General features: G+C 38.1%; 1 protein-coding gene across 23 annotated transcripts in view; it reads right to left on the bottom strand.

Annotated features, from left to right (window-relative positions):
- The window catches only part of LTBP1 (latent transforming growth factor beta binding protein 1), a 443088-nt gene that overhangs the window by 54411 nt on the left and 362382 nt on the right, over window positions 1–26295 (bottom strand). For 14 of the 23 annotated variants that reach the window (XM_054475443.2, XM_054475439.2, XM_063648824.1 and 11 more), the window contains one exon: window positions 2018–2143. The exons of the other annotated variants lie outside the window; for them this stretch is intronic. In XM_054475443.2, the coding sequence (XP_054331418.1) occupies window positions 2018–2143 (126 nt within the window). The remainder of the gene's footprint in view (window positions 1–2017; window positions 2144–26295) is intronic. 23 annotated transcript variants of the gene reach the window in all.

Here is a 26295-nt window from a genome sequence, read left to right on the forward strand (position 1 = left end):
TGTGCCAAGCTGAAATGTCAGCATGGGTTTGGTGTGCTCATCTGGCTGGTTAGAAACGAACATTAAGCAGGGGCTCTGGAGCTATGTGGACTCCAGATAGCTGACATTGTTTCCAGATATGGTTCAACATCTGATATTTAAACAGTTGGTAGTTAAACAAAATTTACTGAGCACCTATAATAAGCCAAGCATCGTGCCCTGCCCAGGGAGAAGCGAGAAAGTTTTCTATCATATAGAGGTCATAGCCTTGCAGAAGGGGGCTGCAGGTGGTATACGCATTATTAAATTATTCCCCCAAAGGTTGTAAGTGCTATAATAGAATTTGCTGAAGGTGCTCTGGAAGCAGAGGTCACAGCTCAGCTTGAGAGTGAGGAATGGAGCAGGGATGGTGTCTGGAAGATGACACTGAACCTCAGTCTTCAAGAATGAGTGAGAAAAATCCAGGGCTCAGGGAAGGAGAGGTCAGGAGGATATTCCTAGCAGAAGAAGTGAACAACAGTCAAATAATTGCACAGTGACATGGGCAACCACAATCAGTCTGACGTTGCTGGAAACAACAGATAAAGAAGGAAGTGGTAAAGCTAAGATGAAAAGTAGTGGACACATCACAAGACCCATCTGGTGAAAATATTATCCAAATGTCAAACAACTGTATTTTGGTGAAAAGGTGGCCAAAGCAGGAGTTTGAACTAAGATTAGGATAGTCTTAGCTATATTATTAAATAACTATGTCTTGTTGTGAATAATTCTTGAATAATTATCTATGTTTTTGACTAGCTACTGCTTATGCATGAAACCACATCATTGCTTTGTAAATAATTTTTGGTTGAGAATTAACTGAATTTCATAATTCCACAAAAGCAGTTATTATTTAAGTGACCTTATCATTAAACCTTAAAAATTTTGTTTTGCAAGTTTAATATGGATGGCAAATGAACTAATGTTTTAATTGCAAATTTTCAAACCAAATAGGCAATACACTCCTCAAGTTCCATCTGCCATGTAGTGACCATGGCTATTTTTCTCTAAGAATAAAGAAAAAGAAAAGTCTTGCTATCTATAAAGTCTTGAATTTGATAACCTTTCTTCTCTTTCCCATTTAATTGCTCTAATTGCAAATATGTTTCATAATGAGTCTGACGTGAAGAAATCACATCCTGTCAGACAATGAAATACAAATTATTTTCTGTGTGAGCATTTGTTGGACCATATTCCAGGACATATGATGATATTCAAGATTCCTTCCAGCCCTGTCAATCCCGGAACAGACTGAGGAAATACAGTTGCACAATTCAAAGCATCCTTTTACAGGTATCATTCCTGGACACTGAAGCTCCTGGCAATACTTTGCCTTAAATGCACTGTCTAAGGGGGTGCATTTCAAAGACAGACAATCTATACCACACACCAGACTCTACTTCCTGTGCTGAAGGGAGTCTAGAGTTCTGCATACTCAGTTAAGAGTTTAAACAGATGTTCTTGTTAAAATCCATTTAAATGTAAAGTCATACTTTTATATTTCTTAATGTCCCTAACAATTTCAGAAGCCATAGGATTTTTTTTTGTTTTTTTTGAGACAGGGTCTTGCTCTGTTGCCCAAGCTGGCGTGCAGTGGCATGATCACGGCTTACTGCAGCCTCAAACTCCTGGGCACATGAGATCCTCCCACCTCAGCCTCTCAAGTAGTTGGGACTACAAGCATCCACCATCAAGCTTGGCAAATTCTTTTTTTAAATTTTTATTCATAGAGAAAAGATCTCACCATGTTACCCAGGCTGCTCTCAAACTCCTGGCCTCAAGCAATTCTCCAACCTTGGCCTCCCAAAGTGCTGGGGTTACAACTGTGAGCCATGCACCCGGCCAACATAGGATATTTTTGCACATCCTCAAATTGTATGACAAAATCAAATTATGATAAAGCTCTACCCAAATTACCTGCTTAAAAGCTCCTGTTGTTCACTGATTTCTTTTCCCTAGGGACATGTGAAACACGTTGGGAAAAAATCTAAAAACTCACCCACACACCCTTGCCCATCCTGTGGGGCTTGAAAGCCCTGATAACAGAGGCAGCGGAAGGAGCCAGCTGTATTGTCACAAAACCCGTGACTGTCACAAACAGTGTTGTTTACACATTCATCAATATCTGCAAAAAAGACATGGAACATCAGACACAAAACAAACACAGGCTGACAAACACCAGATATTAATGGATAAACAGAGGCACTCAACACATCCTGATTAGTGTGTGATGATGAGATGAACATGTTTACACAGAAAACAGCTTTTAAAACATTTTACATATAAATAAAATGTTTTGATGAAAATGGTTTAACAGCCAAAATGTTGGGTTCTATGAAAAAAACATTTAGTACTTTTCCTTAGGAAATGTTTTTAGGCTGAAATGATGGCTGCAAGTGCCATGCCCACTATTACCTAAATGTTTTCAAGTCGTTATTTCCAAGGAGCCTTATATTCCTACAGAGAAAATATGTGAAAATATTGTCGCTTGTTTTAGTTGCAGTAAATGCTAATAGTATTTGCATCTGATAGTTACAGGTGGAAATGAGCAATGGTTTACTTAACCTGCGGATAACCTTGATCCAGACTACACAACATCCCTCCGGAAGTCAAGAGAGAGTCTGATGAAGTCAGCAGGGTAGCCAGTCAGTCCCAGTGCCAAAAGAAAAGATTTTATGCCACCAATTTACAGCCACTCAAGGTCCTAACCGTCCAGGTTGCTTCAGCTGATTGACTGACTTGCCAATTCATTTTGTTCTCCATAAACCTGATGAGAGTGACCTTGTGCCTTTTTTTCTCATTAATAAAAATGTTCTTATAAAAGTGATGCCTCAATGGCAAAGTTACAACAGACTTTTAGATAGAATTCTTCTTTATTTTTAACAGTTACTAATTTCCTTCTCCGTTCTTTCCTTCCCATTCTCCTTGGGCACTGCCACATTGAAACCACCCATCGCCTGGTACTCTGCTCTCTCCGCCCCTGGACTTAACAGTCATGCCAAAATGTAAGTTTTTGGAGAAACAATTAAGAAAATGTTAATGACAGCATCCAAATATATGTGAAGAAGATTGCACTTTTATGTTCAAATAATGAAATCAGGTAACAAAGAAAATGACAAGTTCAAGTTCACTTGACAGAATTTAGTTTGCGGAGAGTTACTATTAATACAATTGAGCATTTTCTCTTTTATTATTTATTTATTTTTATATATCTATATTTTTTGAGTGAGACGGAGTCTCACTCTGTTGCCCAGGCTGGAGTGCAGTGGCGCAATCTCGGCTCACTGCAAGCTCCACCTCCCAGGTTCACGCCATTCTCCTGCCTCAGCCTCCCAAGTAGCTGGGACTACAGGCGCCTGCCACTACGCCCGGCTAATTTTTTGTATTTTTAGTAGAGACGGGGTTTCACCATGTTAGCCAGGATGGTCTCGATCTTCTGACCTCGTAATCTGCCTGCCTCAGCCTCCCAAAATGCTGGGTACAGGCTTGAGCCACCGCACCTAGCTGCACTTTCTCTTTTAAACTTATTTTCTCAACTCAAAACAAACTAACAAAAAACCTACGTCCCTTCTCCCTTCTGGCGGGGCTGCTTCTCCCATCCTGACCAGTCTCTGCCACAAGTTCCCACCTGCTCATCCTTCTCCAACATCTTCAGTTATTCCTCCCCTGGATCCTACCCTCACTGCCTTCAAAAATGTTACAATTGCTTGAAAATAGTTTTCACCTGATCATATCATCGCCCATTGTGCTCTTCTTCTCCTTGGGCACTGCCACATCTCACACCACCCATGCCTGGAACTCTGCTTTCTCTGCCCCTGGACTTAACAGTCATGCCAAAATGTAAGTTTTTGGAGAAACAATTAAGAAAATGTAATGACAGCATCCAAATATATGTGAAGATTGTACTTTTATGCTGAAATAATGAAATCAGATAACAAATGCTAAAGAAAATGACAAGTTCAATTTCACTTGACAGAATTTAGTTTGGGGAGAATTAAACTTTTTGTATCACTCAAAATGTCGCAAAGGATTGCCTATACTCATTGTCTTTATTTCCTATTACAGTCTATCTGTAAATGGAAATAATAGTATCAATATGAATAATATTAATAATATTGGTAAGTTCCTACAATTACTGTGAGCATTAAACAAAATAACACGTACAAAGTGCTTTGAAGACTGCCTGGCATGTAATGTAGGGAGGCATCCAATATAGTACACATCAACTCTATTATTATTACTACTATTCCTCTTCCTCCTCCTCCTCAATGATCTACAATCTTACTTCCTAACTCTTTATGCCACTGAGACTCCTATGAGAAAAAGCACCAATGACCAGCTCACCGTTAAATCTCATGATCATCTTCTGGTCAGTCACCCCTGACCTCCGAGTCTGGCTGAATGCCCACTCCTTGAACACTCTTCCCATGTTCAGTGACAGAATATTCTTCTTGTTCTATCTTGAGCTTGTCCTTGCCCTTTGGCAGCCTGAAGGTGGGTGTCTGCCAAGGCTCCGGCCCTGCCTGAAATCTGCTGTGTGCTCAGCACTCCTTTCCTCCACCCTTCCCACACTGTCCCAGTTTCAATGACCATGCTCCTTGGGATAAATCCCCCATCCTCCTCTCCAGCCAAGATTCTTCTCTGGAGCTTTTTTTTTTTTTTTTTTTTTTTTTTGAGACGGTGTCTCGCTCTGTCACCCAGGCTGGAGTGCAGGGACACGATCTCCGCTCACTGCAAACTCCACCTATTGGGTTCACGCCATTCTCCTGCCTCAGCCTCCTGAGCAGCTGGGACTACAGGCACTCGCCACCATGCCCGGCTAATTTTTTTGTATTTTTAGTAGAGACGGGGTGCAAGCACATTTCTTAATCATTTCCATTGGATCTTCTGCCATGAACTTAAACTTATCAAGCCTAAAACTGTATTCACTGTCTTCCTACTAAACTCCATTTCCTGACCTTGGTGACTTGAATTAAAAAATCAATGAAGCCCGGCGCGGTGGCTCATGCCTGTAATCCTAGCACTTTGGGAGGCCGAGGCAGGCAGATCACCTGAGGTCGGGAGTTCAAGACCAGCCTGATCAACTTGGAGAAACCCCGTCTCTACTAAAAATACAAAATTAGCCGGGCGTGGTGGCGCATGACTGTAACCCCAGCTACTTGGGAGGCTGAGGCAGGAGAATTGCTTGAACCTGGCAGGCAGAGGTTGCAGTGAGCCGAGATCACGCCATTGCACTCCAGACTGGGCAACAAGAGAGAAACTCTGTCTCAAAAAAAAAAGGACAAATCAATGAAATTATTTCCAATCTAATAAATGAATCTCCCTTACAACACTAAACACAAAAAAGACACTCAATAAATCTGTTCTGATTGATTTTCAATGTCAGCATGAGGCTGAGATCACAATTTATTTACTGATCACGACTTGAGGAACCGCATCGCGTCACCAAATCACTTAACACAGGCCACTGCTAATTGTAGGCTTTCTGAGATGGGCGTACATCAAAGAGATTATTTATGTTATTCATGGAACCACAGGATTTAAGGGCCGGAAAAAAACTTGGAAATACTTTAATTACCATTTACATACTGATGATTTCCCAGTCTCTCTCAAAAATTTACCTCTGTCCTTTAGAACCACTTATCTAATACCTATTGGATATATTCATAATAAACGAATTTATTATCACTCCCCTCCTCATCTCAACTCCATTTCTCCTATTTCCTTCATCAGCAAATCCAATCTGTCACCCAAGCCAGAAATCTTAATATCACCCTTCACTTTCTCCTATTCTCTGTCCTTCCCTGTCATGCCATCTTTACTGTCTTTCCTGATACTCATACTCTTGGTGGGTCATCTTCCCATCTCCAGTCTTGCCTCCCTCCCTCTATCCATTCTCCACCTAAAACTGCCAATGTGCTCTCTGCAAAGTGCAAACTCACCAGTACCATTCCCTTGCTCAGAGTGTTCAGAATCTCTTCTTGGCTAAAGGGTAACCACACTCCTTAGTAGGGCATGGAGCACCCTTCCTCATCTGCTTCCTGCCTATATGTCTGGCCACAGTTTCCAGACAACCTCCTTCCCAATTTGCACTCTGGCTCAGTTAGCATACTAGAGGTCTTTGAAAACCTATGCTCTTTAATTTTTCATGGACTTGGTGCATACTCCTTCCGTCTCTGGAATCTCCATGCCACCCCTTTCCCCTGGACTTACTTAGAAATGCCTCTTGGCCCTTCAGGAGTCAGCCCGACGGACACCTCCTCTGTAGCACCTTCTTTAACTACTCCACGAGCAGATCTCAGGGCCTCTCCTCTCCGCTCCCAGAGCATTTTGTGCCACTGCTGTGCTTATCGAGGGCTATTTCTCAGGGTGAGGAACCTTTAACTTAACCTCACCAGCAACTTATTTCTCTACTAAAATGAGTGGAAGGATAGCAAAGGAGGAGAAAGAGAAGGTATGTACTAGAAACCTGGTGGCTTTTCAGTCCAGATTCTTGAAGGGAAATCTCTTGCTTTCCTTTTTATTAATTCTATGCAATTACAGCAGATGATGATTTCTTGTTACTGTGCACAGGAACCAAATAATTGACCTGAAGGTAAACAAGCCCCAAGCCGGTTATGAATTACTGGGCGTCTTGCAGTCTCAGACTTACCGTAACAGTGATTAACCGAGAAAGTTTAGATGAGCAATATTTTGGATTTGAATGAATAGGAAAAAATAACGTGGAATGCCTGCTGGAAACTAGCTCTTCAGCAACTAATATTTTATAAAAATGATATAATGTAACTCTCAGCAGTTTCATGTTTTCAACAATGAGGTGAGGTAATAGCTTAATAAGAGGACAACATTTGTTTCACTTCAATGACCTCTACAAGAAAAAACATTATTTCATTAGAATTTTCTTTGATGATGTGAGCTCTCTGAGATATTTTTCCATTGTTAGTCCTGTATATACATACAATGAAAAGAACTGCTACAAATAAGAGTAATTCCAGAGAAATAAAGCTAAATGTTAAGAAAATTTATTGCATTAGAGTAGAAGTCCCAGCAAGACTAAATGAACAAGTGAAAGTCATCCTTTTTTGCTAAAGTTGAATTTGGAAAATGAAACTATATTTTGAATCATCCAAATATCATATGTTTTCACTTAATGAAGGGTAATTCTGTTAAAACTACCAAGCAATTTTGCTTAGTGATCTGTAAGGGCCATGCATGATATCATTGGTAATACTATCCAACGGGTTAGTGATTACAGGCGTGATTTGTCTAGTGATCAATTGTCAATTGTCAATCCAGAAAAATCAAGTGTGGTATTACAAAAGTTGCTGATTCATCATGCAAGTGTTGCTATTTATACTTTACTGAAGAAGGTAGATATAAATATTGATATTTCAATGGAAATAAAGTCAAGAAAGAATTATACAAACCAAGGAGAATCGATCCCTGATGTGAATTTCCCAATAAAAAATTACGTAAATGTCAGAAAGAAAAATAGAACATAGTTCTGGGTGAAAGGAACTACCAGTGGCTCATTTAAAAAGTAGCAATGCTGTCAATGACTAATAGACCCACGCTTTTGAGGGTCTTTATTGATCTACTTGGCAGATTCATTTTCCTTGTCCAGATGCTTTCTACTTAAGACATTTTCTCAATGAACCAAAAGTTTTTAAAAACCTACTGATTGTATTCAGGGAGTCTACATACAAGAGTAGAACTCGAACCCATGCACTCCGGAATTCTCAGATAAAGGTATAAGGCCAGACACCTGTGTCACCTTCTCATTTACGTAAAGTGAACTATGAAATAAATAACAAGTATGGAAAGAAGGCAGGGTTTCCTAAAAGAGATTGGGGTCATGTAAATCTTGTTTAAGAACCAAAAAATTAAAATTGTTTTAATTTTAAGAACTCAACACAAAAGTTCATAACAAATCTCAATGGTTCCATTAGGTGTCTTGTATTACATGCAGAAAAGTCTATGTGTATCTGTATATATTCTGAAAACGATGTATATTGGAAAGAAAGGGGTATTTGTGTCTATTTCATTAGTAAAATGAGTTGGTATTCTTTTTTCAGATATATTCTTCAGTTTTTGGTTTTGCATTTTTAGGAAAGTGCTCCTTCTTAGTTTCTTAACATCTCCTTCTCTTATTTTGTTGACTTCCTTCTTCCTTATTCTGAGCAAAACATACTCATCTATTAGGGGAAGCAGCTCACTAATGAGCTTTCTTTCTGCTGCCAGGATGCTCCAGAGAAGTGGATAGTGGGAATGGGAGTGTCATTTTTTGATAATGGATAATTCATAGGAAAATCTCCAAAGCTACTGAGAGTTGTGAAGAAACGGCCTTCCTGTCTTAGAACATTTTTAGATGAATCATATGGTCTATTTTGACTTAAAGGAAACCTGAAGATTATCCAGTTCAATCTCTTCATTTTAATAACCAGAAAACTGAGGGCTAGAAAGGGGAAGTGACTTGCCTCAAGGTTACACAGTCAGTTAGCGGGAGAGCTGGCAGAGGAACAGGGCCTGGTCAGAGAAGAATCCTCTGAATCTGTCTGTGGTTCTAGCCATCACATTCTCTTACCTGTCACCATGATGATGGTTAAAAAAGGTTAGTCCTAGATGGTGAAGAGAACTAACCAAACTGTGAGCCCAACAAGCACACTGGAGTTTGTCCACTACGAAGATGGAGGTCAGAACACACCATCTGTTACTCTTCGACTCATCACCTACCGGCTTCCAGTTTTATCAAGTCTTCTTGTCCTTAAATAAGACTTGGACATCTCTGTCCTTTAATACAAGAAATATCATCATATTTGAAATCTAGATACTAGAACTACTGTGGGCCATGAAGAGGATATTTTTGTAGGAGACCCTTGGAAGAAAGCACATCAGGCACCCATGGTTGCAAGTCTCAGGAGGTCCCAGGACTTAGGCAGGACCATGTCTAGCAACGGTGCTCCTGGAACTCTTCATAAGAAGAAAATGGCCCACTATTTTAGCTCAGAACTTCTTAACCAACTGAAATTGGTTAAGTATTTGGTGCCAGAATCTTAGGAAAACAGATCTAAAGAAAAGGGGCTTACAGTGGAAATGCAGCCCTCACACTCCTTTCTGAAAGGAATGGAAGCCGACTAGGAGAGAGTAAATCTCAGCCAAGAAGTGGGAGTGAAAGATGTTAAACCAGCTGAATAGCTGCCCAAAAGAATTTTAAAATGGCATTGCTGCTGGCCCATAAGAGATTAAGGTCTCTCTCACAGCACAGGAGGGAAGCCAGCATTAAGCGGAAGATGAGCACAAGGCCTAAAGAAAGAAAATAAAATTTAGCCAATAGGAAATTAAAAACTGGATTTGGAGATGGTCCAGGCAATACAATAGGATATGGAAAGATCCTTTTAAAAAAGGTCCACTGAGGTCTGGCAACATCGACAAGGCTGGGGAATATAGCCCATATGTGTTATGGAAAATAACTTTATTCTAGGAGATGGGAATAGGCCAGAAACAGCAGACGACGTCCCTGAGCCGAGTCTGACTTACCATGCTATCCCTTGACAGAGAAGGGCAGGAAAAAACACGGGGACCTTGATGGTCACAAGTCTGTTTTGAAAGCTAGCAGCCTAAGATAAGCAATAAGAAATGACATAGGTAACAAATTATTTGAAATTCAACTTTCCCATAATTTCATTCTAGAAAAGAAGGCTGGCCAATGAGACATCTTTTTTTTTTTTTTTTTTTTTCCCCCAGCATGGAGATGTACTACTTTCAAAAAACTTACTTACTTACTTATTTATTTTAGAGACAGGGTCTCACTCTGTTGCCCACACTAGAGAGCAGTGCCATGATCACAGCTCACTGCAGCCTCAACTTCCTAGGCTCAAGCAATCCTCCTACCTCAGCCTCTCAAATAGCTGGGACCACAGGTGTGTGCTGCCATGCCTGGCATTTTTTTTTTTTTTTTTAATTTTTAGTAGAGATGAGGTCTCATTACGTTGCCCAGGCTGATCTCAAACTCCCGGGCTCAAGTGATCCTCCCACCTCGGCCAACCAGTGCTGGGATTACAGATGTGAGCCACCATGCCCAGCCTACTTAAATTATTCTGTAAAAATTACCCAGACAAGCCTCAATCCTATATTCCAGAGAAACTAAACCAACACTGCTCCATTTTTGTCAACCACTATGTAGACAACAGGTATTCACCATCTACAGTTAAAGACATCCTGTTGGAAACCATCCTAAAAATCACATATATCATCCTAGTTACCCAAAAATGTGGGAGTCATCCTTGTTTACTGCTCCCCATCCAGTCACCACATTCTTCTGATTTTATCTTTTGGTTATATCTCCAGTCTCTCCTTTCCTCTCCAACTTTATTCAAGGACACATTATCTTTCACTCGAATTCCTGCAATGGCTTCCAAACTGAGTTTTGTGCTTTCAGGCACTCATTAAAGACCCCAAATTCATCTCCCACAATGACAGAATAATTTACCTAATGAAACAGTCCAATCAAATAGTTCTCTGCTTAAACCTCTTCAGTTTTCTTCCATGGGTAATGGCATAAAGGCCTTTGCCACATGCTGTCTGAGCTTGTCCATCTGGCCTCTGCCCCTGCATCACCTTCTTTCCCTCTCTGTTGGATCATTCCGTATTTCTTACTCCTTTTTAATAGCCAAGGTTCTTGACTTATGTACGCATGCTGTGTTTACTCCATCAGTTCTCATTCATTCTTGAGTGGCTCCTGAATACAAGATTCCACTGAAACAGCACCTGACAAGGTCACCATTTTGTAAAACCCAAAGGATTCTTCTTGTCCTCTTAGTAGAGCTCTCAGTTGTATTCAATGCGGTTGACCACTCTCTCCTTGAAGAACCTTTTTCCCTTGGATTCTACAGTACCATATCCTCTGTTTCCTCTTATTCCCTGGACTCCTCCTACAGGGTCTCTTTTACTTGACCCCTATATGTTGGCGTTTCTCAGAGCTTAGTCCTAGACCTTCTTTTTTTCTCATTCTATGATCCCTCTTGGTGGTCTCATCCATTCTGATGGCTTCAAATGCGGTCTAGATCTGATGACTCCCAGTTTTTATCTCCAGACTAGACTTCTCTTCTGAACATTAGAATTAACTTGATCCAATTCCCTATGGGACACACCCACATGGATATTTCACAGGCAACTCTAATTTAATATAACCAAATCACACTCTTCATCTTTACAAAAAAATTGCTTCATTTTTTTACCATGTCAGCAAATAGTGCCACCAAATACCAACTTGCTAAAGCCAGGACCTATGACCTCTCTTCAACAGTTCTTCTCCTCCATGTCCTACATCGGGTTCAACTCTATGTTCTAATCTAGCACTAGGCTCTATCTCCAAAGCATTTTTTGAGTCATTCATTTCTCTCCATCATGTTGCCACTGCTCTAGCCTGAGCTACCAATATGTCTGGCCTGAGCTATTATAACAGTATCCTAGAAGATATCCTGAGTTTTCTCCTGCTCCTCTAATCCCGTTGCCAAAAAGCAACCTGGAAAACAGAAACACTGTACTTAAAAAATATAAATTACTGAATTAAATCAAATAGAAGACTCCACTCATTAAAAAGAACAAAATTATTTTCTGTACCACTAAGAAAGAAAAAAAAAAACTCTACAAATTAAACTATTTTGCACTGCCTTTTAAAAATCACTTCAACTGTAGGAAGTGCCCCAGTATTAAAGGTGAAAAAATGTGCATCTTTTTAGAAAGATGAAATATAGTGTATCACTGTCCTGCTCAGAATCTATCAGCCTATTTCAGTTACACTTAGAATAACACCCAAACTCCACATTTCTTGTGGGAAGTTGCAAATTCTGTTCCTGCCTCCCCAGCCTCTCTCTCCCATCTGAGTACTAATGAGGCCCGACCCTGCTCAGCTTTCAAGATCAGATGAGAGGTGTATTTAGGGTGGGATGGCTGTAGACTGCCACCTCCTCCCTCAGAACCAGGCATGGCCTTTTCCACTCCCTTGAGTGCACCAAGTTCTCTGTCTCAGAGGCTTTGCCCTGAGCTCAGCTCAAACGCTGTTTCTTTAGAGAGATCCTTCAGTCAAAACAGTCTTCCCTCCTCCTCCCTCTCATTAATCCTATACAAAAAAAGTTAGCTGGGCGTGGTGGTAGGCGCTTGTAGTCCCAGCTACTTGGGAGGCTGAGGCAGAAGAATGGCGTGAACCCAGGAGGCGGAGCTTGCAGTGAGCCCAGATAGCACCACTGCACTCCAGCCTGGGCGACAGAGCAAGACTCCGTCTAAAAAAAAAAAAAAAAAAAAAATTAAATAAATACACCATATAATTTCATTTTTAAATACTAAAAACTATTAACAAATATGTCAAATATTAATTAACACTGGTTGATAAATAAGTGATTTTTTTCTTTATATTTCTCAGAATTTTCTAAATTTCCTATAATGAGAGTGTCTCTCTCTCTCTCTCTCTTTTTTTTTTTTTTTTTTTTTTTTTTGGAGATGATGTCTCACTACATCACCCAGGCTGGCCTGGCCTCAAACTCCTAAGCTCAAATGATCCTCCCACCTCAGCCTCCCAAGTAGCTGTAACTACAGGTACCGACCACCACACCTGGCTTATGTTACTCTTAAAATCAGAAAAATCACATACTTGCAATCTACTATTTGAGGATACTTAAATAAATATTTTAATTATTTTACTTGTGTATAAATATATATTCCACCCTAACAGGAATAAACATTTGAGTGAAATACAACTGTACAAACAAAAATAAAATACATATTCATAAATATTTTTAAAATATTGAAAACTTGCAACATTTTTTTTTTCTGAATGAAAATAAAAACTTGTTTTAAGTGTTTTGCTTGAAATTATATTATGTAAGATAAAATGCTACTGATAATTATTAATTAATAGTATACCCATATTTAAGTTAGGAGGTCACTGCAATTCTCAACAATTGCAATTACAAACAAGCAAATAAAACCCAAAACTCTCAAAACAAAAAAATACACATAAAACCCTTTAAAATGCTTTTTAATCTAGCCGAGTTTTCTTACATACAAAGTTATATTTGTTCCATTTATAAAAGTCTGGAGACTCTGCCCAAAAGTAAAATCTTCTGAACATTAATTCAAAGATTCTATCGAATGAAAAATAAAAACACTTTGGACCTAATCCCTTCCTCAAATACAAATGGTAAACCGCCAGCGAAAAATGGTTTTTATCTTATGATGGACTTTTCTACTGTATACAAATAACTTTGTATATAATTTCACTTTTTATTATGTGAAAGTAGATCTTGGGTGAATATATTTGAGATTTGAAACATCTTAATTTTTGGTGCATTTTATTTCCTTTCATACATTGTTCGGTTAAAAATCATAGAGAAACAAAGTGGGGGGGATGGTAAAATAAAAAATTAAAATACTCCAAAATAAGGCAAATAAAATTAAGGAATGAAAAAGGAACAAAGAACAGATTAAACAAATAAAAAACAAAAAGTAAAGTATAGATTTAAAGCCCCTAAATGCCACTAATTATATTAAATGTATATTGACCGACTACTTCAATTAAAAGACAAGGATTATAAGTCTGGATTAGAAAACAACTATATGCTGCTTACAAGAGAAAAATCTTTCAAAATGTGAATATGGAAAGGTGGGAAAAAAGGAAAAAATCACGTGTAGCTATACTAATAAAAGACAAAAATAGCTCGGAGGCAAGAAGCATTGGTACAGACAAAGAAAAGACATTTCAAAGAGATGAAAGGGTCACTATGCCGGGAAGATATAACAATTCTATATTTAATTATACTTTCATAAAATATATAAAATAAAAATGACAAACTAAAGAAGCAGACAAATCTCCATAATAATAATGGGAGATTATAAGATACTCCTCAGTCATTTATATAGTAAGCAGACAAAATTCGGTAGGGATATAGATGATTTTAACAACGCAACTTACAAACTGGCCCTAATTGACATATAGGTCCAGCTGCATAATATAAATTGTTTTCAAGCAGACAAGGACTATTTACTAAAATTGATAATATTCTGTGCCATAACAAATTTCAAGGATTGAAGTCATTTAGAGTATACTCTCTGGCCACAGTGGTTTTAAGGTAGAAATCAGTAACAAAAAGTTAACCAGAAAATACCCAAACATCTGGATATTAAGTGGAATACTTCCAAATAATTCATTGGTCAAAGGAAAAAAATGACAATGAACTTTAGAAATATTTTATGTAAATAACAAAATATAACATATCAAAACTTATGGATGCAGATAAAGCCATTCTTAGAAAGAAATATATACCTATAAACACAAATATTAGAAGATTGATAATCTAATGATTTAAAGATCTACTTCAAGTAGTTAGAAATAAAGACAATTTAAACCCCAAAGTGTAAATATAAAAAATATAGAAAAAATAATAAATATAAAAGCAAAAATTAATAAAATAGAAAACAAAGAGAAAAAAATCAACAAAAGTTGTTTCTCTGAAAGGACTAATAACCCTAGGAAAACTGATCAAGAGCGAAACAGAAGCACAAATTACTGAAATTTTAAAAAAGACATCACTACATACATATGGAGAAGAGGATATTATAAATAATTTTGTGCAAATAAACATTAAATTTTACCTAAATGGATAAATTCCTTGAAAAACAAAACTCAGTGAAACTGACATGAAAAGTCAAAAGCCTGAATATTATTTTATCTATGAATGGAATCTTAACTGCAATTTTAAAACCTTTATAACGCATAGGCACAAAAAGAAAAGAAAGCAAAAACAAACATTCCAGGCACAAATGACCTTACTGGTGAATTCTTCAAGGACTTTTTTTTTTTTTTTTTTTTTTTTGAGACCATGATAGAGAAAACCTGAGTCCAGAAAAGCAAAGCAAAAAAATAGATATTGTCTGGGTCCCTGTATTATAGACCTGTATTATCAGCCCTAGATTACTGAAGCTTAGACTGCTACAAGGAAAACAAATTTTTAATTTTTATCTTGTTTTAAAATCCAGTCAACGTAATTCACCACATTAACAGAATAAAGAAGAAAATAATATAATTATTTCAACAGATGCAGAAAAACCATCTGTTAAAATTCAAAACCAAGCATGATAAAGAACATTAGCAAACCAGATATATAAGGGAACTTCTTTATCTAATAAAGAATATCTATTAAGAAAAAAAACCTATGGCAAGCATCATATTAAATGTCTTTGCTGCTGATATCAGGAAAGAGACAAGCAAGCTGTCACCACTTCTACTCAACATTGCAGTAGAGGTCCTAGACAGTACAGTAAGACATGAAAAGGAAATAAAAGTATGCTTATCAGAAGAGAAGGAATAAAACTGGCATTACTTATACAACATAATTGTAAATGTAGGAGATGCAAAGAAATCTGCATATAAACTGCTACAAGTTACAAGTAGATTTAGCAAGGTCATGGATACAAGTTCAATGTACAATAATCCAATTTAGCTCTATATACTGGTAACAAACAATTATAAGGGTAAAAAAATTTTAATACCATTCACAACCACATGCAAATATTGAAGACTTAGGAATAAGTCTTAAATAAGCTGTGCAAGACTTTATACAAAAATCTCCAACAAAACACTAAGACAAATGAAAGAAACCCTAATAGAGGGGTGTGTTGTATTCACAGATTAGATGACTAAATACTGTAAAATGCCAAACCTCCCCAAATTGATCTATTGATTCAACTCAATTCCAATCAAAATCCCAGCAGAGTTTTGTAAAAATTGATCACCTGATTATAAAATTTATATAGAAATGCAAAGGGCCAAGAATAGCTGTGACAATCTCAAGAACAGAATTGAAGAATTTAGAATTGACAGCACAAAACATTAAAATTCGTTATAAAGCTACTGTAACTAGGACAATGTACAAATGATACAAAGACAGATGAACCTATTAAATAATATGAACAATGCAGAAATATATTCATATATATCTGACCCTATGGTTAATAAAAAAGTTTCAGATTAGTGGGAAAAAGGCACTCTTTTCAATAAATAGTGATGACCTAATTTGATGTCCATTTAGGAAATGAAGAAATCTTGACCCCTATTTCTCACCATATGCAAAAAAACTTCAGGGGCCTTACAAATCCAAATTTAAAATGTAAAACGATAAAGCTTTTAGAAGACAACGTAACAGTACCTTAATGACTTTAGGGTTTGCAAAGATTCTGGACATAAAAAATACTGATCTGAAATAAAACAATTAAAACACTGGACTTCATTAAAATTAACAACTTGAGTTCACCTGAAGTTGCCATTAAAATAGTTGTTTTGAGCACTTCAGTTTGAAGAAGTTTGTTATGCAGAATTAGATAACAGAAACAATATCCAAAGGGCCAATAAAGGTATGACAAGTTGTTAAAGATATATCTTCACAAGGGAAACACAAATTGAGACCATAATGAGATACTTTTACTCAGTATGGCTAAACCTTAAGAGGAATGACAATACCAATTATTGATGATAATGTGGATCTGAGACTCTTACCCTTTGCTGGTAGTAGTGCAAACTGGTACTCTGAAAAACTGGCTATATATATGCAAGTGAAACATACATATATTCTATGACCCAGAAATTACACTTCTTAGTGATATCCAACAGAAATTAGTGATTATGCCCACAAAAAGTCATGTTCAAGAATATTCACAGGAAGTTTATTCACAACAGCCTCACATAGGAAGCAAGCCAAATGACCATCAACAGTAGAATGGATACATAATGTAGTATACAATGAAATACTATATAGCAATGAAAATAAATGTACTACTACACATGACAAGACAGATGAAGCTTACGAATACAATGTTGAATAAAAGAAGCCAGACACAAAGGAGTACATATTATGACTACATGTAGCTAATATTCAAAAGCAGGTGATATGGTTTGGCTGTGTCCCCACCCAAAATCTTACCTTGAATTGTAATCCCCATAATCCCCATGTGTCAAGGGTAGAACAAGGTGGAGGCAAGTGGATCATGGGAGCGGTTTCCCCAATGCTGTTCTCATGACAGTGAGTGAGTCTCATGAGATCTGATGGTTTTATAAGTGTCTGGCATTTTCCCTGCTTGTGCTCACTCCATTCTGCCGCCCTGTGAAGAAGGTACCTGCTCCTCCTTTGCCTTCCACCATGACTGTAAGTTTCCTGAGGCCTCCCCAGCAATGAACTGTGAGTTAACTGAACCTCTTTCCTTTATAAATTACCCAGTCTTGGGTATTTCTTCCTAGCAGTGTGAGAACAGACTAATACACCAGGCAGAACGAATCTACAGTAATGAAGTCAGGATAGTGGTAAGTGCTATGTATGAGTATTGGATATGAGGGTGGGGAATAACCACGAGGAAGTTTGAGGGATGTTCAGGGGGCTGGTTACTAGGTATGCTCACCATAAATGCTTATCAAGTGGTCACCTTATGATTTAGGCACTTTTCTACATGCATTTTATTTTTATTTTATTTATTTTTATTTATTTATTTATTTATTTTTTTGAGACAGAGTCTTGCTCTTGTTGCCCAGGCTAGAGCACAGTGGCGCAATCTTGGCTCACTGCAACTTTCACCTTCCAGTTTCAAGTAATTCTCCTGCCTCAGCCTCCCAAGTAGCTGAGATTACAGGAGCGTGCCACCACGCCCGGCTACTTTTTGTATTTTTAGTAGAGATGGGTTTTACCATGTTGGTCAGGGTGGTCTTGAACTGTTGACCTCGTGATCCACCCACCTCAGCCTCCCAAAGTGCTGGGATTACAGGCATGAGTCACACCGCACCTGGCCCTCAACATGCATTTTAAACACCAACTTGAATGTTTACTGAAAAAAAAAGAGATAATCCACACTGCTACATTTCCTGGTTAGAGACTCTCTTACCATTTCAAAAGCTAACTTTGCTTTTCTATTTCCCATGGGTTAGAGGTATTGTGGCATATCCATTAGATTGAAATATTAAGGCACTCTGAGTAGTCATCTTGACCACCACTTCCTATCTGCTTATTGTAAGACATTCTAATACCCTATAACTTATTTTTCTCCAACTGCGAAGTCAAGCTACTTTTTTAAAAAAAATAGGAATATAAGCAAAAATAAGAAACACATGTAATTTAATATATCTTTCCTTAAAAACTCAACTCCATTTGTACATGACTCACTCTATGTCATGGGAGTTATTTGAATCCTCTGTCTTCAGTATTCTACTATTCTTTAGTCTTGTAGAAGGTGATGGAGAATTATTATGGATTTTTTAAAAAATCATTTTCTTAGAATTATAACAGCATTGTTATATGTTCAGAACAGAATGCAATCCTAATAATAATTCGAACACATCAGGCTTTGGAATTATGAATGTTTTAAAAATAATAGAAGATGGAAGTAAGACCTATTTCATGTTCAAAAGATAGGTCATAGTTTACTGTAAAGCATTCATAAGGAGACACTAGGTCTGGATCAGTCCAGGTCTCCAGGGCCCTCACTGGACTCACCCCCTTCCCAGAGTCTATCTGAACCACTGAGAGTGGGCTCCCAGGCCTGGTTCCTTTCCCCACTCCACATGTCCTTTCAAACGTTTAAAAATAAACACTAAACGTTTTTTTACAGAGGGGTAAAATATAAAATGCATTTTTAAACATTTTGATTTTTTTGAACACCAAAGAGTCCTAAGAATTTTTAAAGTATTTAAATTATATCAGCCAGGTGCAATGGCTCACACCTGTAATCCCAGCACTTTGGGAGACTGAGGTGGGTGGATCACCTGAGGTCAGGAGTTTGAGACGACCAGCCTGGCCAATATGGTGAAACCGTTCTCTACTAAGAAAATACAAAAATTAGCCAAGTGTGGTGGCACGTGCCTGTAATCCCAGCTACTGGGGAGGCTGAGGCAGGAGAATCGCTTGAACCCAGGAGGTGGAGGCAGCAATGACCTGAGATCGCACCACTGCACTCCAGCCTGAGTGACAGAGTGAGATTCCGCCTTCAAAAAAAAAAATAAATAAATAAATTACATCCCTCATTCTCATTTCCAATAGGCCTTGAAGACAAAGAAGCAGGGTAAATGTATAGAAGATTCTCTCTTTATCATCCCAAATAAGGTCAAGAATGAATATCTTCATGACTGAAGTCAGTTTAGATTAAGTGTTTTTTTTTTAATCCAATAAAAGTATGCTAGCATTTACACTTCGAACTGAATCAACAAGCTCATTCAGTGAATGACCAGGAAAATGGGGAAAGTGGTTTGTTCCAAACAGTTTTCCTCATTGAGGGAGCTCACAAAGCTCAGGTTTTGTATCTGGAAAGGGCATTTGCGTCATTAACAGCTTTGCAAACACGCAGTTTGTACTGGGCATGTATCTTCCCACTCCATGAATGGAGAAACGGGGTGGAGTTGAGAGGTACTGCGCGAGAAAGCCATTGTGTGTGCCAGATGTTTGTTCAATTATAATAAAACCTTGATATTATACATAAAAATTCAAAACTGAGTATCTGGGACATTTTAAAGCAATATTCTGAATTAGATTGAAAAGTAGTATATATTTAATGAAACACAAAACACTTTTTTTTTTAACAAAATCAAAAACTATAAACACTATAAGTCATCTGTGATTCTTTATAGAAAAAGAGAATCAAAGTATATTTCTAAATTTAAAGACATTTTCTTCCTATTTATTTCTACCATGGGCCGACAGTGTATAAAACAGAAAAAGTGTATGGGAAGATTTGAATTTGTTATAGAAAAGAAATACTTCTAAAATTTTTAAAGGAAAAAAAGAAGAAAGCCCCCAAAATCCACCTTTCTACTCCTGTAGGTAAAGAATTACAGTTTACTATGATATAAGGAACAATCTCAAAAAAGTGGAGTGTTTTAGCTCCATTATAAATAAATTCCACGATGTTCAGAAAAAGTTCTTTAGATATTAAGGGAAAATCTTAACTTCATTTGCAAATTTCTTCCAATTACTCACAAAAGATGAATTTGAAATATACATTTTGTTTTACATTGTTCTAAGTTTTTAAAATGCTCTATTACTTTGTCTTTACATAATTATATATAACCACTGAATAGTCTCGGAATTAATGTTAATAGTTTTACATATTTATATCTGGGATTAAGAAAAATAAGTGTCTTCTAAATTTAGATCCATGCTGTATGCTTTCTCTTTTCATATAGCTTTTCTTACACTAAAAGGTGCTGCCAGTGAGGACTGGGAGAAAGCCCTACAGACAGGCCAAACATATCAAACCCCAGATTCATCTTTTTGACACTTAGGCCTCAGAGGCAACATAAAATCAGCCAAAAAATTCTCACTTTTTTCACTATTCTAATTTTTCTCTTTCTATATTCAAATAGGAGGCCAAGAAAGATCAGTTACAAAACCACAGAAAATAGACAGTGTACCTCTAGAAATAACAGCTCCAATGCTCAAATGCAAACAAGCATCAGTGCTGGCTGTCAGCTTACTAGCCCTTGATACAGGGAATGACTTAAAGCTGGAACTACTTCGTGGGTGAATGGAAAACAGCCATATGAAACTCTTAGGGAAAACAAAGGGTGAAGAATTAGAGCAAATTATATATAAATGAATTACTGTAATATATTCTATATGATTTAAAATAAATTTGGAGTTTAAAAATAGAGGCCAGGTGCGGTGGCTCACGCCTGTAATCTCAGCACTTTGGGAGGCCGAGGTGGGCGGATTACAAGGTCAGAAGATAGAGACCATCCTGGCTAACAGAGTGAAACCCTGTCTCTACTAAAAACAAACAAACAAAATTAGCCGGGTGTGGTGGCACATGCCTGTAGTCCCAGGTACTCAGGAGGGTGAGGCAGGAGAATTGCTTAAACCCAGGAAGCAGAGGTTGCAGTGAGCCAAGATCATGCTACTGCACTCCAGCCTGGGCGACAGAAGGAGACTTCGTCTCAAAAAAAAAAAAAAAAAAAAAAAAAGATAGAATATGGTAATTCATCAATATCAGGATGCGAACTTGGAAATACCATACAATTTTACTCGCAAATACTTACTTAATCTGCATGTTATATATGTTGTAAGCATTGACAATATAAAAATAAAATAGTTGTTAAATGTTTCCCTCCTTTTAGATGCTCACATAGTAAGAAAACCAATGACAATACAGTCATTCCTTTTTATTGGTGGAGGATATGTTCCAAAATCCCCCGTGGGTGCCTGGAACGGCAAATAGTACTGAACCATATATATACACTATGTTTTTTTTCAGTATACATACATACGTACATACATATATACACATACATACGTATGATAAAGTTTAATTTATAAATTAGGCACAGTAAGAATTAATAGTAATAATAAAACAGGGCAATTATAACAATATACTGTAACAAAAGTTATGTGATTGTTGTCTCTCTCAAAATACTGTAATATTTGTAGGCCGTGGTTGACCATGGTAACTAAAACCACATGAAGTAAAACTGCAGATAAGGAAGGACTGCTGTAACTAAGGTACTAGTATAAAAAGTGCTAAAATAGTAACACTAGCTCACATTCATTGAGTATGTTCTATGGGCTACTCCATTCTCAGCGGATACTTGCCAACACACATCGACTCCATTTAGGTGCTATTATTATGTTTACTATACAGAGGGGGAACTGAAGCACTCACCAAGTTCACACAGCTTAGAAGTGCTGGAACAAGAGTTCAAGCCCATGTAGCCAAACTCACCAGCATAACTTCTTAGCCACTACTACACCCAGTAGTTATGCAGGGTGTGCATTAGAGTATTAAGTCTTCAAAAAATAGGGAAGGCTTCACAGAGGTGTACATCACACTCAGTTTGGAGTAATCTTATTAAGAATGTTTCCTAGTAGCCCAGGATGAGCTACAGACTGTCCCTTCCTCCCCTTGATTCATTTGCCAAATACGTATTGTGCCCCAACTAATTACAGATGGTCTCCAAATTAGGATAGTTCCACTTAGGATTTTTTGTTTGTTTATTTTGAGATGGAGTCTTGCTCTGTCACCCAGGCTGAAATGCAATGGTGTGATCTTGGCTCACTCGCCTCCCGGGCTCATGCGATTCTCCTTCCTCAGCCTCCCAAGCTGGAATATAGGTGCGTGCCACCACGTCTGGGTAATTTTTTGCATTTTTAGTAGAGATGGGATTTCACCATGTTGGCCAGGCTGGTCTCCAACTCCTGACCTCAGGTGATCTGCCTGCTTCAGCCTCCCAAAGTGCTGGGATTACAGGCGTGAGCTACTGCGCCCGGTCGATTTTTTTACTTTATGCAGGTACAAGAACAATATGCATTCAGTAGAAACTGTACTTCGAGTTCCCATACAACCATTCTGTTGTTCACTTTCAGTACAATAAATTACATGAGATATTCAACACTTCATTATAAATTTTTTTTTTTTTTTGTACTAGATGGTTTTGCCTAACTAGGCTAGTGTAAGTGTTCTAAGCATGTTTAGAACGTGCTAGAAGCAGGCTAGGCTAAGCTATAATGTTTGGTAGGTTAGTTGTATTTGATGCATTTTTGACTTTCCATTTATGAGGACATAACCCTATCATAAATTGAGTAGCATCTGTATTCCCAATGGCATACAGAGCTGTAAAAAATACAGAAAACAATCCCGATTTCACTGGCCTTAAAGTCTAGCAATGGAGTGTGACAAAGAACAATCAACAAGGTAAATAAGTAGAATAAGGTGGTAAAGAAACAAAAAAAGCAAAAAAAAAAAAAAAGAACAGGAAGTGAATTAATTCATTCATTACAGGGTGAGTGAATCTGAGAAAGAAGGGTCAGAAACCGGTTCACTAAGGAAACAGCATTCAAATAGGGACCTACAGGAGGCAAGAGGTAACAATCTTGTATTATACTTCTCATTTGTATAATAAATGCCCTCATTCTAAGCTGTTTGTTGCAGCCAAAATTAAACCAATTAATAGTTAACCTATTTACAGGTTTATTGTGAAGATTAAATGAGAAGACAGGTGCAACGCACTTAGCATAGTGCCTGGCTTGTAATAAGAACTCAGTGAATGCTATTATACATTATTCTTGCTACTGTTTTAATAAAATCATGCAATCAGATATATAATGTATCTCCAGTCCACTCATAGTGGGAGACCAAGATAGTTGCTTAATATTCTATCAGATGTCTAAAAAGTAACTGTTTCTGGAATATGTGTATGAAGTATTACAGTTTAGGTCTCGGTACAAAAACACTGCTTACAATAACCTTTCATGATCTAAAAAGGACTCGGGTTGTTAACATCAAAGGAGTCAGATGTAGGATGCCCAGCACCCAGAGCATGAGTGGATGTCAGTATACGGTATGCAGGGTCAGCTAGCCTAGTCACAGACTTCACTTTCTGGCAGTCTTCTTCCTATTTTTTGGCTGCAAGGAAAGTGTTTACTTCTCCTTCTATGAACAGATGATTTCCATAGCTCTGGGGTTTGAAAAGGTCAGCAGTGATAAAAAAAAAAAAAAAAAAAAAAAAAAAAGAAGGCTTAGGAAGAGCTCTCGAATTTTTTGCTACTATTAGGAATTTCTTTATACAAATGTTGATATATGGAAGACAATCAAGCAATGCATGGAAAATTTGCATTTCAAGTCCAAAAGCAACTCATTCCAGAAAAATTTCCTCAGCTCTCTCCCTAATGATTTAAACACTCATTTTCACTCACTTCTGCAGAAGTACATTCACAGGAAGAGTGAGTGTGAACAGTAGCTTTTATAGCTGGAAGCCACTTTCTTTCTTTACCTAGAATGTTGTATGATCCTTTTTCTTTTTACACATGGAAGAGAGTGGATTCTGTTGTTAAAATTCTCTCTACTAAGAAATACTAAAATCATCAACTCTTAGTACAGTTTTCAGTTTCAGACCCAAAAACTCCTAAAAACCTGAAAATCTTGGGCTAAGCACACCACATGTAATATATTACTGTGTCAGAGTTCTTCAGCATCCCACTTGGCTAAATCATTTTCAAAAACATTTTCTCTTTGGTGACAGATATAAAGTTCTATATCCATGCCACAAAACCACCAACTGCCTTGGGGCACCGTCCATGGCTTTACGCTTTCATTCTCTCCCGTTCATAGAAGATGTACCTAAAAGTGTGAAAACAAACCCCACGTCTGCTTCCAATTTGTTACTTTTTTGATTTGGCAATGTTGTCTTTATCGTGTTTTCTGGTTCCCAATGAATACAAAATTAGCCTGAGAGTTTGAATCCATCTTCTCTCGGTTGTGACATCACTACTCTCAGTACACGTCAACGCATTGGCAATTTTTACCAGTTTCCATTTCAGATGAATGTGTAGGCAAGAAGTGATTTATAGTAGACACCCAAGAAGATTATGGGGTTAGTCTCTACAGATGTTTAGCAATAGGACTTGATTCCTGAATACTTTGGGTATACTGTGGGAGTCAGAGTTCAGGCGAGATGTGACAAGAAGCCCCCTTCCAATCTTGCAGTGCTCAATTTTTCAATCAAATAGTAGAATCGTTTTTGAAAACTAGCAGGAGAAGCTGCTGATCCCATACTCAGTCCAGGGTATTATTTTGAAAAGTGAGAAATAATATCACCATCATCATCCAAGAGAAGAAAATACAGGAGTGGAATATAGAATTATTAATAAAATGAAAGGTTTTCATTTTTCCTTTCCAATAAAAAAAAAAAGGTAATGCCAAAAATATGTCTGAGTTTTCAAAAAGACTTTAAGAGCAGTTTTAGGTTCCCAATAAGATTACACAGAGAGTTTTCATTTATACCCTGTCTCCCTCACACCAGCCCCCAGCATCTGCCACTGCCCGTCTCCTGCACCAGACTGGTACGGTTGTTATGACTGATGAACTCTTACATCATTATCATCCAAAGTCCATAGTTTACATCAAGTGTTTACAACTCTTGGCGTTGTACTTTATCTGATTTTCTATTCTTGTCTGGATAATAGAATTCATGTTGACAGTTGGAAGAAAGTCCTCAGCTGCCATCTCATGCTCCCTTACCTATTTATTGATGGGCTTTCATCACTTAGCCAGTAGAAGACCAGTTTGAACATGACAGGCACTTCATATGGCTTCATTTCTTCACTCAGAAAATTTTAGTATTTCTTTCACTTACAGAAGCAGAATAGCCGATTCTGATCACCCCAGTTAGCATCAAAGCAGCTTTCCACTTCTTGCTCTACCCTTCAGGTCCCCCATATTGTGCTCTACCTTTTCTTTTTTTTTTTTTCCACAGAGTTTATCACACTTTTTTTTCTTTTTGAGACAGTCTTGCTCTGTCACCAGGGTGGAGTGCAGTGGTATGATCTTGGCTCACTGCAACCTCCACTTCCCATGTTCAAGCTATTCACGTGCGTCAGCCTCCTGAGTAGCTGGAGTTACAGGCGTGCACCACCACAACCAGCTAATTTTTGTATTTTTAGTAGAGACGGGGTTTCACCATGTTGGCCAAGCTGGCCTCGAACTCCTGACCTCAAGTGATCCACCCGCCTCAGCCTCCCAAAGTGCTTGGGATTACAGGTGTGAGCCACCATGCCCAGCCTTTATCACACTTTCTAACATCTTAGTTATCTGTTAGTTTATTGCCTCCAAGTAAGTGGGGATCTTCCGTTGTTCTTCACTGACAAGGCCCCAGTACCTAGAACAATGGATGGCACACAGGTAGACACTTAATAAATATCTGTCAAATGAAGGAATGAATGGGGATGCTTTCTAAAAGACAGTACTTCAGGGAGTGATTTTGGCCATGGTTTGGAGGCCTAATTAGCCATGACTAACCAAGCCTGGCCAACACTGGAGGGAAAGGTGCCAGGTCCTATAAGCTGCTGGTGCTCCTTCTGTGTGGGTGGGCTCCTTGGGGTCCCTGCTAGATGAACATGGCCGCTGTATCATGTGAACAGGATGGAGTGCACAGGGAGCCTAGAGATGGGGGGTGTGCCGCACTCCACGGCAGTCACACAAACCCTTGCTCAGCCTGGGCACACGACTGGGAGAGCGCAATTGTTCCTGGCCAAGTGCAGCAAGGAAGGAGGCATGGAAAAGAGGCGACACAAAGTCAGAGATCAGGAGGTTTTTCCCCATGGGCCATGGGACAGACACAGTGACCCCTAGGAATCTGATTACCATAAGTTTTCCTAATTTTCTTCCACACGCATTCTACTGATGATAAAGAGACCGAATCTCTAATCAGCTTATGAATGCAATGATAACGATTTTTTTTTCTTTTGAGATGTCGTTTCA

Source organism: Pongo pygmaeus, chromosome 12, assembly GCF_028885625.2.
Source record: "Pongo pygmaeus isolate AG05252 chromosome 12, NHGRI_mPonPyg2-v2.0_pri, whole genome shotgun sequence".
NCBI classification, from domain to species: domain Eukaryota; kingdom Metazoa; phylum Chordata; class Mammalia; order Primates; family Hominidae; genus Pongo; species Pongo pygmaeus.